This window comes from Cimex lectularius, unplaced genomic scaffold, assembly GCF_000648675.2.
Source record: "Cimex lectularius strain Harlan isolate CLEC.00 unplaced genomic scaffold, Clec_2.1 scaffold55, whole genome shotgun sequence".
Lineage (NCBI taxonomy): Eukaryota > Metazoa > Arthropoda > Insecta > Hemiptera > Cimicidae > Cimex > Cimex lectularius.
The window spans coordinates 276713-292101 of record NW_019392647.1 but is presented as its reverse complement, the minus strand read 5'-3'; the positions used below and the strand labels follow the sequence as shown (position 1 = coordinate 292101).

The window sequence follows — 15389 nt, the reverse complement described above, 5'->3', positions numbered from 1 at the left end:
CCTTAAAATGGCAATTTTTGATGTATGCATCAATTATTTTTAATAAATCAATTGGTATTAGAGTGGTACAAATAAAAACCAAACTATCATTTCATACTAACATATTTACAATCTTAGAAAATAAATATATTTACAAAACATAAATATTAATAAATGTAGCTTTGCTAACAATATTCATTTTTATATTTTTTTCTTTTTACTTGACAACAGTAAAAATGATTAAAAATAGAATTACAAAATTGCACATACGGTAAAAATAAAATCACAAATATGCAAATTGTACAAAAAAAAAACAAAAAAAACAACAGGTATTTAAGTACAAACAATAATCATTGATTTTAAACCTATACAACTAGGTAGTATCTATTTACATAAGTACTACAAGGTATGGTAAAATTGTAAAACAAAACTCATGACTTCCTTTCCTTTGGCGGCTGTTTGTATTACATGTTTTTGCCTGGAATAGAACGAACTGTCAATTTAATGATCATAAGTTGAATTTTGTCATTGATCTACTACCGTCAATAAGTTGTAGAAACTCATATGTATGCATAATAGATTTAGCATCAGGCGTTCCAAAATTTGAAGACACTTTGTACAAACGATGAAGCAACCCAGATTGCACTGATTTACCTAAAAAATAATATTTTTAAGAATAAAACAAATAATTTAGCTTTAAAGAAAGTGCTTACAATCATCTTTCAAATTGATACTTGATAAATTCAATAAATTGTCAATATCGTTACTCAAGTCAACATTGATGCCACTGTCATTGTCCATTTTATGTGATACATGCCCTTCTTCTGTAAATACAATAAAATAAATACTGATTCATTTATATGTTCATATTAAGTAATATACATAAACTTATGCCCAAACCTAATTTTGGAGGAGATTCAGTCAATTTGTTGTCAACTTTGTCTTGTCGGCCTAGTGCTGCTGTTGCGTGCGGTTCGCCTTTTTCTGCAGCTTGAATGAAAAGGTTCTTAGCCTTTTCCCTGCTTTCTTCTAGCCCACCCCAACCATGAGCATAAAAAACTCCTAAATTGTACATAGCCGTTGTATGGCCATTTGACGCTGCTTTTTCATACCACTTAGCGGCCTTTAACAAAAATGACAATTTTACTATTTTATTCCTCAAATGTGTTTTGAGATGAAATAGGCGGTACGGTCAGGCCAGATCCAACCCTATCCGTTTTTGATGAGATGTTTGGCAGACACAAGTTTTACATAAGCATGTTTACTATTAATAACATTTATTGATAATATCTTACAATAATAATTTTTATTATCTAAAAATAATTTTTTGTAGAAATAATCCTTAGTTGTTAGCAGCTTTCAAATTCAAATCAAAGTACCTACACAAAACGAAATATGATTCTAGTCTTTTTTGACAGAACATAAAATAATGTATGGAGAAAATGAAATTTTTCAATAAATAAAAAGGAGTATCACATTTCTGTTTATTCACTAAAATTGTCAATCACATACCTACCTAACCCATAATACTGTTTTATGCTCATCATGTAAGCATGAATTGCATTTGGCACGAAATTCATTTTCCTTTAGTTCCATCTTGTTAGTTTTTTTGAAAATTCTGATTGGCTGTTATTGAATCGTTCTTTCAGCTCCTCTTTTTTTTTCCTTAAGACTTTGGCAATTGTCAAATGAAGAGCCCTCACAATATATGAGTTGTGCATTTTTTATGTCGACTGTTTGGCCAAAGCGAGAATTTTTTATGTATGGAGAAGAAATCTTGTTTCATATTACATTTAAATAAAACAAAATTGTATTTGCTGCAATGACTAGTATTACAAAGAAGTATCTCAATAGCCACCTTGTAGCTTTCCTTTTCATAATCTCCACCTTTTGTTAGGTTACATAATTCATTCTCTGGCTTGCTCCATTCATCGCCTATTGTTACTTTGTGGTGCTTCCATGACATTACAAGAATATTTTTGTTTATTTTAGGGTTGAACAAAGTTGAAATTCTGTTGACTTGATAGATGAATCTTACCATTGGGATTACTAACAATATAGATCCTCAACATTACTGTTAATAAGACTTCCATCTTCCAATTCTGAGACAGATTCCTTCCAGGGTCCTCTTGGTCTGAAGCATACTCCTGAAGACGAAATTCAGCCAGAACTTCCTCAGGAGTGCGAAACAGTCATTGCCAAGCCATTTTGAGGTCAAAACTGTGAAAAAAGACCTTTGTAAAATTAGTAACATTGTTGGTATGTTCAAGACAGAAACGACCTGCAATAAACTAGCTCATGAGAAAATTAAAAGTAGCCAAATTCACTTACTGATAGATACCGCTCCGGCTGACTCGACAACCTGTAATGAAAGTAGAAAGTATGGGAGAGGGAAAATGAACCATTGGGTAGGATCTGACCTGTACCATACCATTTAAGGGTCAAATTAAAAGAATAAATGTGAAACTGACCTACCTTTGCAAAATCTTGTTTAATACCAATACCGCGCTCATAGCATAGAGCGATGTTATATTCAGCAGGTGGGTAACCTAGTTTCGAAGAATGCATAAAATGTTTGAACGCTTCATTGTTATCTTTACTGGCTATACAAGCCATGCCTTTTGCATTCTCTATTTCAGCCCATATTGTGTTGTGGACATTTGAAAATTCTTCAATCCCTTCTTGGAAAGCCTAAAAATCAGGCGCTGCGAAAATTGACGAATATAGGTAAATTTACAATAGTTTACCTCTTCAGCAGTTTTTGGACCATAAATGACAGAATCCGAGTGAACACAATTCGCTAGAGCTTCCTTCCCATTGTTCGGCTGCAGAAATGCTACAACTGCCAATTGCTCTGCCAAATTTAATTTTTTCAATATAGTCGGCTTGTCATTGTATAGCCTTCTTTTCCAGATACAGGGTTGTGACAGGACCCAACCAAGGGCTAATGCACTACTCTGCAGTTTGTAGAGATATTGATGAGGATATAATTTTTTTTTTTAGAAAAATCAACTTACACAACTGAATGCGGTGAACCAATTTTTTTCGTTACAGTATGAACCTTGTTTTTTCGACTGGTCACATCCTGAGCTTCCACAAGTAATACCTTTCAAGCCTTCTAAGATGTAGCAGTTTAAAGTTTTTTTGTTGCGTGCCACCCTCGTGTCAGATTTTCTGTGTATGTTCAAACCCCTCTCGAGGGTGTCCCTGATCCCTTTGGGAATGAATTTCCACATTTTCTTGACAACGTGAAACTAAAAGCCCACTAATTGCACACTATATCTTGGAAACTTCCACTAAACCGTCACTTTATTTCTTCGTACAATTGATGGTACAACCTTTTCTCCTTGGGTTGCAAGGTGGATATTTGAAGCATCTCAGTGTCACCCTCCAACTTGATACTTCTGGTCGTTCCTCGTTCCGCACAGTATCAAGGTTTCGAAAACCTTCAGAACCGGTTGACCTTAGCATTTAGCAGCCAACGAACTCTACAACAGCTGAGGCAGGCTGCAATACCAAAGGATTCCCGGTATAATTTTAATTGTTATGAAGTAGCATAATTATTCGTTCCTTACCACTCCTCACTACTCCAATTATTTTTGCAAAGAAATTTCATTAATTGATTTTTGCTAAGGATAGGGATAAAGAAATCCGTCGATAGTTATTGATATCTAACATTAATCCACTTTTAAAGGCGGTATAACAAGGATTTTTGTTAAAAAGATTGTGAATACCAGTAACAAAGATAAATTAAAAATATAAAAAAGAGGAGTGGTATAGGTTGAAATCCATTTGTGAAATAAATTTGATGAAATAAATTTCATCATCAATGAGTGATGTCATGCTGATTTCCCTACTCTTGCGGTGGTTCACCCAGTCAAAGTTAGCGTCATTCAACTGGTAAACAACCGGGGAGGTTTTCCGTTTTTAGACGTTTTACGGCGTTTTGAATTTTGAAAGTAAAAATGAAAATTTTGTGATTGAAACTGCTTCTCAGAGAGTCATGTCATCAGAGGTCAAGCCTGTAGAAAGTAACGGTGTTCAGCCTGAAAAGAAAGCGCTGAAACGAAAGGCCGAAGACGATCTTTACGACATAGATCCGCTTTCTGAAGACGACGAGCCGGGTAAATTGATGGATACGATCCTTTTATGTTTTTAAGAGAAATATATTCTTTTCCATCACTCTCCTGATTATTTTGTCAAAACTATACTCGAACCACCAGTTTAAAATCTTCGATTCCAATAAATATTCAGGAAATATACCGAAAATACATTGATACAATTATTTACAAAGTACACTCCATTTACTGCTTCATACTATACTGCTCATACACTGAGAGACAAAAAATTCCACCCACTTGTAATATAACTTGATTTGTATATATTTTTATATATTAATCAAAATTTCACTTTTTTTAACGTTTAATAATTGAGTTTGTCTAAATAAAAAAACAAAACAAAAGGCTGACAGATAAAATTTGTTTTAGATTTTTAATTAACATTTCAGCATGGGGTATTTCCTCCTCTTCCCTTAATTGCATCTTGAAGACGCCTCTGCATATTTTCTACCAGTCTGGAAATCTCTCTTTATTGGAGGTTAGCCCATTATTCACGAAGAGTCGTTTCGATATGTTGAAGTGCATCAGGAAGTGATGGATGTGCTCTTATTCGTCTTTTGAGGTTAACTCATAAATGTTCAATGCGGTTCAAGTCTGGAGAACGGCTGGCCAGGCTAAGACCCTGATGTTTTGCTGTTGAAAGTACATTTATACTATGCGAGTGACATCTGGACAGACATTATAGTTCATTAGAATAAGATTGTCTCGGATTTCATCGAAGATAGGCAATGCATTATGTTTCAAAATTTTATCCACATAGCGAGTGGCTGTCAAGGATCCTCCATGAACAACAACCAACTCTGTGCGACTCTCCATTGAAATTCCCGCCCAAACCATCACTGTGCTACATTGAAATGTTTGGCTCTTGGAAAAATTACAGGCTTCGTACCTTTCATTTTGCCTTCTCTACACTCATGTCCATCTGTAGATCACAGAGCAAAATCTACACTCATCTGTAAAATGTACAGCAGACCAATCTTCCAAAGACCAATGGCTGTATTTTCGCGCAAATGCGAGCCGTGCAACTCTGTGTGTTCTGGTCAATTCTGGTCTTCACAGGGCGAAAAGCCATCAGTCCATACCTATTTAATCTTCATTGAGCAGTGCGTTCAAAAATTTGGATGCATCAAACTTCCTGGAGCTGATGAATTGCTTGACCAACAGTAAGGTGCCGGTTTTGCAAACTTCTCTAAACCAAAAAACGGCCATCCTGTGGATCTGTACCCTAGGGCATCCAAAACCTGGTCTTCTATGGTAGGACCTAGTTTCTTGAAAACGTCTAACGGCATCTCGCAGTGTTTTGCAGGGAACTCAGATGGGAATAGCCACATACCTGATGGAACGTGCATCATCAATAAGTGCCATACCTTGTGCAACATCTTTAGAACATATGGCATTTTTAAGTTTAAAATTTGAAATTAAGAAAACAAAGATGAAAACTAAACAGTTCTGCTTCAGAGTTCAAATGGGACTGAATAAACATTTTAGCTTCCTTAAAAGTAAACATAAAAAAAAACTTTTTCCTTGTTTTGGATTAAGGATTAAGTGTGTTTACCTGTAATTGACATTCCTAATTTAAAACATAGCATAAACAAATATTTATTAGTAAAAACAATGAGATAAATTAAGGGCAGAATTTTCTTTTATCGAGAAAAAAAAAAGTTCACAACTTTTACAGGAAAAATCATAAATTTTTGTTTATATTCAAATTTTTTTTCTTTTCCCTTCCATCACTCCACTGTACCTTAGGGAAACCTTATACCGTGGGACCAAGTCAGACTAAAAACTGGGGGTGTGAAACAGAAAAGGGGGAAATGTCTGAGCTTATCGCCTTATGGCTTTGTCTTATGAAGGCGAGGAGAGTATGGGGATTTATTTTCACTGAGTTTAATTTATCGTAAACTAATGGGTATTTCCTTGTTGGTTTTCTCTTTACATTATTTTTTTTCTCGTTATTTTGACTAGTATGTCTACCAGAATCTCTGCAAAATTGAGAATGTGAAACCAGCCTGGTCTAACCTTATGAACCTATTAAAGTTTGTTATACCTTTCATTAAATAAATATGTAGATATATGGATAAATAAATATAAATATGAGCTTTACATTTGATGGACAAGATTTTTCAAGCTAAATGCCTTGAGCGCCTGGAAACGATTTTGGTACTGAATAAGTTGAGAGCTAACAGTTGCGGAATAGGGCTTTTAGGTCTTCTCTTTTGTTTTCAAAAAGTCTGCAAGAGGGAATTTTATGGTGCACATCATCACCATCCATATTGCATTATACTCTAATTTCTTTTTTATTGAAGACTCCTGCAATTTTATAATCTTACTTGTGAGATTGAGAGGTCTACAGGTCTACAGTGTGATGAACTTGTAATTTGATCATTTCTGATATCAATGATTGGACATGACCATACTCCTCTTTTTTAACCCTCTGCTTGGTGTGCCTTTTAGAGTTACTAGGTGTATGGTACTCAGTACTACTAGTGTGCACTACTAGTGTTATTTATTTACAATATAAGGAATGGACAGTATGGAATGCTGCAGCATCTTACTTTTCCTTTCAGCATAAAACACAAATTGTTTGCAAATACAAGTGTAAATAGTTCAAAAATAATAATAGATTATTTATTTATTTATTTACAAAAACATTCAGAAGAGGAATTGAGTGCTGCTGCTCGCCCAGTAGAGGGTTAAAGTGTCTCACAGCTCTCTTATGTCTTTGTTGTGTGATATTTTAAGTTATTTGCTCTTCAGTATAAGTATTTTTCTGTTTCAGTTCAAAGAGACAGGAAGGATAGAGTTGTCACCCATCGACTCTGTCCATACCTTGACACCATCAACCGTCAAGTTTTGGATTTTGATTTTGAGAAACTCTGCTCTGTTTCTCTGTCGAGGATAAACGTATATGCCTGCCTTGTGTGTGGAAAATATTTCCAAGGTGTTTTTCTATTTCCTGATATTGAAATTTTAAATTTAATCGGACTTGTGTAATTTTGTTTTTTCTTTAAGGCCGAGGAACTAATACTCATGCATATACGCATAGTGTGGCAGAAACACATCATGTCTTTTTAAACTTGCACACACTAAAATTTTATTGTTTACCAGATAATTATGAAATAGTTGGTGAGTATTTATAAATTGGTTGCTTGTTTAAATTTATAATGTTTTAATGTATGCAATTAGATTCTTCCCTTGATGACATAAAATATGTGCTTAATCCTACCTTCACATCGGATCACATAAAGGGGCTTGATTCGAGTGACAAACTCTCACGAGCAATAGATGGTACTCTGTATTTACCTGGAATCGTCGGTTTAAACAACATTAAAGCAAATGATTATTGCAATGTTATTCTTCAAGTAGGATCAATATATTTTTATTCTTAAAACTTGTATGGTATATGAAGTTAAGTTAAAAAAAAGTGTTTTGATCTATTTTATGCAATAGGCTCTTTGTCATGTCACACCTCTAAGGGATTTTTTCTTAAGAGAAATTAACTATGCTCGTGTTAAGAGACCACCAGGTGATAGTTCATTTCTACTTGTCCAACGTTTTGGTGAGCTAATGAGGAAACTGTGGAATCCAAGAAACTTCAAAGCTCATGTCTCACCGCATGAAATGTTACAAGCAGTTGTTTTATGGAGTAGAAAAAAATTTCAATTCATCAAACAGGGTAAAATTTAACTTCGTCAATGAAAAATATTAATGAATCTCCAAGTTTTTCAAACATTTTGTATTTTTAGGTGATCCAATTAATTTCCTTTCCTGGTTTTTAAATGCACTACACACGGCCTTAAATGGCACAAAAAGTCCAGATTCGTCTATCCTGTACAAAACATTCTTAGGTGCAATGAGAATACGGACGAGGAAAATACCGCCTGTTGAATTGGATGAGAAACAAAGGCTGGAGCTATTACTTTTGGATGAATACAAGGAAACAACAACTGAGTCACCCTTTCTTTATTTAGCCTGTGATCTACCGCCTCCACCTCTTTTCAAAGATGAAATTATGGAAAACATTATTCCACAAGTAATTTTTTTTTAAATGTGTCTATTTATATTATAGGAATGCAGGTTGATTCAAACCCTCGACCTTTGGCTAAATACGTCGCTGCTCAAACTACTATTGTGACTTACTAGCCAAAGGTTGTGGATTCAAATCCTGCTCATGGTACTAACTTTTTCATCTCAACCAGACTTTAGATAAAAAAATTAAACTTAATTAAAATAAGAAAATAAAGTTGTAAAAATTAGAAAACTTAACGAACTGAAAATATGTTCATTTTCCCTTGAGTATCCTATTTATTTTATGTTTTTCCAATGAAAAACTTTGTAAAATTGTAGCTGATGACTTGAGTAGGTTTTTTTTGACAGCCCATCAATTATGTCAGTATCGTGCATAGCTTACAGGACCATAACTCTTTTATCATCTTTGTAGTCATAGTATAATCATTACTTCATTAATCATAACAAAAAATAAATAAAAATAAAATAAACTACTATACCCAAACTGCTGTACCCACACTGGTCAACTGAAGAAATAAATAAAATATAAAGTATACAAATAATAAAGAACCGTGTACTTACATTTTTATTCGAGTGGTGTAAAAATATTTTCACTTTTGAAACGGCAGTTGGCCAACCAATCAAAACAAATCAACAAATCTGTGAAAATGCATAAGTAAAGGGGCACGGTTTGGAGGTGGAAGTCTGGCACCCTTTAGGGGACAAATGCCTTACTTGAGAATACCTGCACTCCTCAGTCCCTCTCGATGCTTTAGGGAATAGTGCTAGAAGGGAATAATCTGCCAATCTGTTGTCTGTGTGTTCGTATGAAAGTTAAAAATATTATGAATTGAAAAATATTCTCGTTTTATTTTTAATATAAAGATTAATCAAATTAGATACATGATGATTAGATAGTTAATATAAATTGAAATTATTTTAATGTTTTCTTGCCATTGATAAAAATAAAATGAACCAACTAACAATATATTTTGCAACAGGTCAACTTATTCAATTTGTTAACTAAATTTAATGGTGAAACAGAAAAGGAGTACAAAACCTACAAGGAGAATTTTATGAAGCGGTTTGAAATTACAAAACTGCCACCGTATTTGATTTTATATATCAAGGTAGGTAATATTGTAAATAGAAAAAGAAAACTTAATAAACTTAAGTGTTATAATTTTTAAAAAATAATTTCAGAGGTTTACAAAAAACACATTTTTTGTCGAAAAGAATCCTACGATTGTTAATTTTCCAATCAAGTAAGTAGAAACATTGTTTTAATTTTATTCATGTTTTCAATTAACATTAATTGTTTTTTTAGAGGAATTGATTTCGGCGAGTTCCTTTCACCACAAATTAGAGCATTGCACAAAACGACTGTGTATGATTTAGTTGCAAATATAGTGCATGATGGTGAACCTGACAAAGGAACTTACAGAGTTCACCTTTTACATAAAGTAATTATACACTTTTGTATTTGGGATTTTTCAAATATTATAGTTGATAATGAGAAATTTAATCTCCTTAGGGCAATGGGAAATGGTATGAGATGCAAGATCTACACGTCAGTGATATCCTTCCCCAGATGATAACACTTACAGAAGCATACATTCAGGTATATTAATTTAATTGTGAAATAAAATACATTATTAACATTTTAAAAATTGTTTTCAGATTTATGAACTCAAGTCAGATGATAAGACATAGGAAACAAATTTTATCCTTGTTTGTAAATAAAATTTTTACATTTATAAGTTGTGTGTACAACTCAGAGAAGGAAAAAATGATCCTTGTTGAAAATTAAATTAAAAGTAATTAAAAGTAAATATGGATTATTTATTTTGGAATTAGACTATTCATGGCAAGTTGTGTTTACAGTCAGGGGACAGACAGTCTTGCCCATCCTGCAAGCTGGAGTTGGTCTACTTTCGAGTGTAAGCCCAAATTAAAAATGATTCCTTTTATTTGAATAAATACAAAAGACAAAAACAAAGACTTATGTCATTGTGTTATAGATTCTCAAAAAACTTCAGAAATGAGTTTTGCCTTGCCAAATGGAATTTTTGGTAAGAGTGAAATAATAAACTAAATTTTCACAACTTTATTTATCTATTTTGCTTTAAAAAATAAAAGAGCATTTGTAGAAAATCTAGAATAAAATTAACAATTAGGTGAATAATGGAATTATAAAATGAATATATAGACAAAAAAGTCTCCTTTCCACGTCAAGCCCAGAACAAGAGAGCATATTTCCCCATTCCTAATATGTACAGTGATTTTTCTAGGGGGTTAATCCTTGAGAATCGTTCTTGAAAAAGCTCTACCATGTAAGAGTTAAATTGGTTCTGTTAGACTTTCAAGGTAGAAGGTCGTTTTCTTATATTTGTCAAAAGTGTAAGCAACTGGGATGGCTATTGCTAGACTAATGACAAATCAAACTCTGGTACTATTCTAGCATTAATATTTCTCTCTCTCCCAAGCAACCCAGCAACAAAGGAAACCCAGTTTTGGAGGTGAACAGTACTTCTGTAACAGGTCTTATGGAGATTCATGAGATAGTCCAATGTCCATCATATATAGGAAGTAGGAGTTGGGTTGAACATATCCCTCCCTTCATGAACTCTTTTTCCATCCCTGTTAAATACATTGTGGATTTACAATTTTTTCGATACTCAAATCTGTGACTTAGCTTAAGTGATTAAGTTTCCTTATGACACTATAATCTTTGAATTCTGATTCCAGCGTGTATACCTCAATTTACCACCTGAATATATTAAATGTAATTAAATTATTAAATATATGAGATAATTGATAGTCTGCTACTTTATACTTTACAAACTTAAACATTTCTTACCCATCCCTTACTATTTCTTGCATCTGTTTAACTGCTTCAGAGTGAGGTGTGACAATGAATATTTTAGGTATCAGACGAATACAAGCTGGCACTTCGCATAGCAGCATTCTTGGTCCCATCCTTTATTTCATTTATAGTGCCAACTTTCCTATCCCAACATCATTACCACCTAAGTGGAAAATTATAATAAAAAGATACATTTTACAATCACATGCAAAATATCATATTTATAGGGTAAAAAGTTGTACATGTGAAAAGGAAACACAAAGCATACAACAATCGAACCTACGACCTTCGGCTTATTACGTTGCTGCTTTTGACCACTTGAGCTACTTTTCCAAGCTTTCATTTTGAAAAAATCGTGTATAAATTTGAGTATATGTATAATTGAGAATAAATTGATTAAAAAATAAAATAAAAGTTGTTATTTACCTAGAATCACACCTGTGGTTCATACAGTCTTTCTAATAGTAGTAGAATCAATAAATGTGATTCTATATGAAGCCACAATTTACTTACTATTAGAATAAAATGAGAAATTGAAATGAGAAGTTTGTGGTATGGGTGATTGAAGTTTCTGGGGTTCTGTGGTTCGGTCAGTGGCATATTGAGCTGAAGGTAGTGGGCTTGAATCCTGTTTTTTATTTGTTTTTTTTATTTTTTTTATTTAGTTTTTTTTGTTATACAATTTTTTTATTAAAAAAAATTGTGTAATTAATTGACTATACATATAATTAAGAATAAAATGATAAAAAATAATAAAAATAATTTTTGAACCAAATTCAATTGTTGACTTTTGCTGGCAGCACTGTGTTATTAACTGAAAATAAAGAGTAACATTTAATTTATTATGCAACGGATTAAAAAAAAAACCAGATTTATTATATTTATAAATTCTAGTTTTTTTTGTAAAAAAAAACGTATTTTATATTATTTTTTTACAATTAAATTTTTACAATTTAAAGTTTTAAATTGTTTCGGGAATTTACACCCATCATCAGTAGTAAATTTTTCATTATATTAATACAATAGGGTTATTAAAACATTTTTTGCCAATTTTGCATCAACATGGCTAAGAATAAAAAGAACATTCTTATGATTTTTTTAGTGGTTACTTTTTAAAAAAAAATTTATTATATAATAAAGGATTTTTATTTCAATAAATTTTCGAATCAAATGCAACAGGTTGGACTTTGTGTTGGCAGCACTGGTCACGACCGGCTCGCAAACCCTGTTTTAAACTTCGGAAGTTATTTTCGTGTTTCTTCGTCTTTTATAATCCTTTCCGGCCCCCGGTCGGGGTTGTTTTTCCTCCAAAATACTCCTTTGGATCCACTTTATCCTTTGGGAAATCGAAGGGATCTTGACGAACAGGAGCCGTAAGTCCAAAAACCGTTTTATTCCCTTGAATTGACATCTCGATTAACCAATTTTGTGTACGAATGTAACCTTCTTGTGTGGTCGGTTAGAACTTTTTATTTACCATTTAATTACAACCGCTTCGGATATGTTTGAACGAAAATGTCAAAATTAATAGAATTTTTCAGTTTGGACGGTCTGATTTAAACACAAACATTTACTAGCTTTAATAATACAAGCAATAATAGCCAAGTGCTAGATTATATTATATACAACTGTCTTGAAATTAGTCACCAGTCAATATTTTATGAAACACAACGCACATAAAAACATAACAAGATATAACAATCATATAGTCTAGGATTGATATTTTTGCTTGCATCAAATCACGAATAATAAAATCTTGTTATGTGTTTTGTTTTTGATGAAACCATTGACTGGCTCCAATAATCTCATGGCAAGTTGAAAATAATAGGTATCGACAATATGTATGCATTTAGAACAATAGTTTTATGTAAGCTTTTTTAGAAAATAATATTTTTCTTCAATAAAATATCAACTATGATTTATTGAAAGTACAAGAATTGGCTACAGAGCAAACCTTAATGAAAGTTCAATAAACTCTTATGTGTTTTGTTTTTGATGAAACCATTGACTGGCTGGAATATTTCAGGGTGATTTGTACGTGTTAGGTATTTTTATGTAAGCTTTTTTAAAAAAATAACTTTTTTTTTTTCAAAACAAAAATATCAATTATGATTTATTGGAAGCACAAGAATCAGTCACAGAGCAAAACTGATCGCAACTTGAATAAACTCTTTTGTGTTTTGTTTTTGATGAAACCATTGTCTGACTCCAATAATCTCAGGGCATGTTGAAAATAATAGGTATCGACAATATGCATTTAGAACAGTTGTGATAGTTTTTTATGTACGCTTTTTAAAAAAATAACATTTTTCTTCAGTATAAAATATCAATTATGATTTATTTTATTTAAGAATCGGTCACAGAGGAAACCTTATTGGAACTTAAATAAACTCTTGTTATATATTTTGGTTTTGCTGAAACCATTGACTGGCTCCAATATTTCATGGAAACTTTCATGATAGGTATCGACTTAATGTATGTCCTTAGAACAATAGTTTTATGTAAGTGTTTTGGAAAATTACACATTTATTCAAAATAAAAATATAAATTATGATTTATTGTAACCTCTAGTGTTTACCATAGAGCAAAACTTATTGAAACTTAAACTTATGTGTTTTGTTTTTGATGAACTCATTGACTGGCTCCAGTAATTTTAGGTAAAGTTGTAAATGATTGGTATCGTCAATATGAATGTAGTTTGCTGAAGTAGTGAGGAGCGGCTAAGAATGAAACACCTTTTTCATTTTTTTGTTGTTACGTTTCAACCTTTATTCGGGTCATCTTATAATGTTTACAATTTCAAAACATATGTTGATATAAACAAAACATATGTTACATATTTTTTCAAAATAAAAACAAATTATGATTTATTATAACCACAAGTATCATAACAAAAATAACTTAATAAAAAAAATCTTATAGTGTATTTTTATTTATGATACATTGTAAGCTATAAATTTAAAATATATTTAAAATCTAGTGGCTGCTACTTAAGATTCATTAATAACTAATTCACCAAGTCACTTTACGTTAATAAACTCACTTTGTCTAATTAGAAACAGTTTGGGCAGTTAACCCAAGCAAATGGAAACACTTAGGCTTAACTTTTAGTAAATTGACTAATTGGTATTTGGTTTAAGGGGATCAGGCGTATAAACTATTGGTTGTGTAGAGAAATAAAGCCAGAAAAACGGATGGTCAATTTATAATTAATTAATGTACGTATTTAGTTAAGCAATATGTTAAAAGAAGTAATTGAAGAAATATTGCATTTTTAAAAAGCTAACATAACGATGTTGCAAATTAATAGAAATAATTGAGGTGGGGGTATGTCGATTAAAATACACATACACTTATTCAGTTGTTATTGGCACATACTAAAGTAACATTTATTGAATATTGTACTATACTCAATGCAAGCTTTTTGCTTTCCTTTATTGTGAAACAATCATTTTCTTTTTCTTTCAAATTCTTTCATTCCCAGATAATTAGGTTACCAAAAATTATATCCACTCATATAGTTAAAAAAGATTTATACTGGTTTAAAAAAATTATGTGTCCATAAACAAATTAATCTAAATATAGAATTTAAATTTATTTTTATTTTTTATTTATTTATTTTTTTTTAAACAAGGGTACTTCAACTATTATGGGGGGGGGGGTTATGTGAACCCTCGGGTGCTGGTGTTTTTGGAAAATACTTTTGTAAGCATGTTGGGTTACACTGATAAGTCCTTAAATCATTACCTTTCCAATGTAGAAGTCTGGTGATATGCTTTCAATTTGATTGTAAAAATGTTTATGAAGATGTTAAATAACAATATTTTAACAACGTAAAGCACAGCGATTATTTTCCTATACACTTAGGATTAAATTTTAGTTTAGGAAATATGCATTACTTATGTGATACAACATTGTCATTAGATGGATGATAATAAATTGCAGAGAAGACCAAATTTAAATTATATATTTAAAAAATGTAATTATCTTATGTGACCTGCACATGGTGGATAAAAAGAAGAAACTGTAGTTCATTTTTTAGCAGTTTGCCCTGTATTTATCAAACTTAGAAAAACATGTTTTACTTGTGAATTTTTAAATTAAATAATGTGATTGTTGATTTTGTTAATGGCAAAGACACTTGTTGCAAAGACAAGTTAATTCAATTTTGCAAAACTGGTTATAAATCTCGAACTAATTATTAGAACATCAACCTACCTTGCTTAATTTTAAAAATATATTAATAAGTAATTAGTTTTCCTTTTTGTTGTTAAGTTACAAGTACACAGAGAAAAATATAAAAACATGGTCCTGTGACCATGATATTTGTCTTTAACAATGTTGTTGTAAAAGATGTAAACAATATTCATATGAAGAAAGACATTATTATTATTATTTCTTATATTTAACAACAGGCT

At 31.8% G+C, this 15389-nt stretch overlaps 2 protein-coding genes and 1 long non-coding RNA gene across 8 annotated transcripts in view; 2 read left to right on the top strand and 1 right to left on the bottom strand.

Moving 5' to 3' along the window:
* Positions 1–239: 239 nt before the first annotated feature.
* Positions 240–3450, bottom strand: LOC106665065. The gene is made up of 7 exons (XM_014391238.2): positions 2997–3450; positions 2727–2936; positions 2455–2670; positions 880–1102; positions 693–803; positions 520–633; positions 240–457 (listed from the first exon to the last, which is right to left on the bottom strand). Exons 1-7 carry the CDS (start codon positions 3213–3215, stop codon positions 444–446), a joined length of 1107 nt encoding a protein of 368 aa, XP_014246724.1. The 5' UTR covers positions 3216–3450; the 3' UTR covers positions 240–443.
* Positions 3451–3873: 423 nt separating this feature from the next.
* LOC106665063 (U4/U6.U5 tri-snRNP-associated protein 2) lies at positions 3874–10928 on the top strand. Of its 4 annotated transcripts, none has more exons than XR_002910991.1 (12): positions 3874–4103; positions 6877–7038; positions 7110–7223; positions 7284–7459; positions 7548–7773; positions 7844–8130; positions 9107–9235; positions 9309–9370; positions 9433–9568; positions 9640–9726; positions 9786–9922; positions 9990–10928. XR_002910991.1 is itself a non-coding variant. In XM_014391235.2 (11 exons), exons 1-11 carry the CDS (start codon positions 3983–3985, stop codon positions 9816–9818), a joined length of 1533 nt encoding a protein of 510 aa, XP_014246721.1. In that variant the 5' UTR covers positions 3874–3982; the 3' UTR covers positions 9819–10928. The 4 variants fall into 4 exon arrangements, 2 of the variants coding, with proteins under 2 accessions (XP_014246721.1, XP_014246722.1); XR_002910992.1 differs by having other exon boundaries at positions 9786–10045; positions 10127–10928; XM_014391235.2 differs by having other exon boundaries at positions 9786–10928.
* A 1237-nt stretch (positions 10929–12165) lies between these two features.
* LOC112128411 overlaps positions 12166–15389 on the top strand; it is a 264062-nt gene continuing 260838 nt past the window's right edge. The window contains exon 1 of one of the 3 annotated variants that reach the window (XR_002910989.1): positions 12166–12344. This is a non-coding gene — a long non-coding RNA (uncharacterized LOC112128411). The remainder of the gene's footprint in view (positions 12345–15389) is intronic. The other 2 variants (XR_002910990.1, XR_002910988.1) reach the window with 2 other exon arrangements.

Coding starts and splice junctions, on each gene's coding strand:
- LOC106665065 (XM_014391238.2), bottom strand. CDS start 3,215: ATGTGGAAATTCATTCCCAAAGGGATCAGGGACACCCTCGAGAGGGGT. Junction 1,103..2,454: donor TTAAACAAGATTTTGCAAAG/GTAGGTCAGTTT, acceptor TTTTTGTTAAAG/GCCGCTAAGTGGTATGAAAA. Junction 634..692: donor TATCAATTTGAAAGATGATT/GTAAGCACTTTC, acceptor ATTATTTTTTAG/GTAAATCAGTGCAATCTGGG.
- LOC106665063 (XM_014391235.2), top strand. CDS start 3,983: ATGTCATCAGAGGTCAAGCCTGTAGAAAGTAACGGTGTTCAGCCTGAA. Junction 9,236..9,308: donor ATTTGATTTTATATATCAAG/GTAGGTAATATT, acceptor AAATAATTTCAG/AGGTTTACAAAAAACACATT. Junction 9,727..9,785: donor TTACAGAAGCATACATTCAG/GTATATTAATTT, acceptor AATTGTTTTCAG/ATTTATGAACTCAAGTCAGA.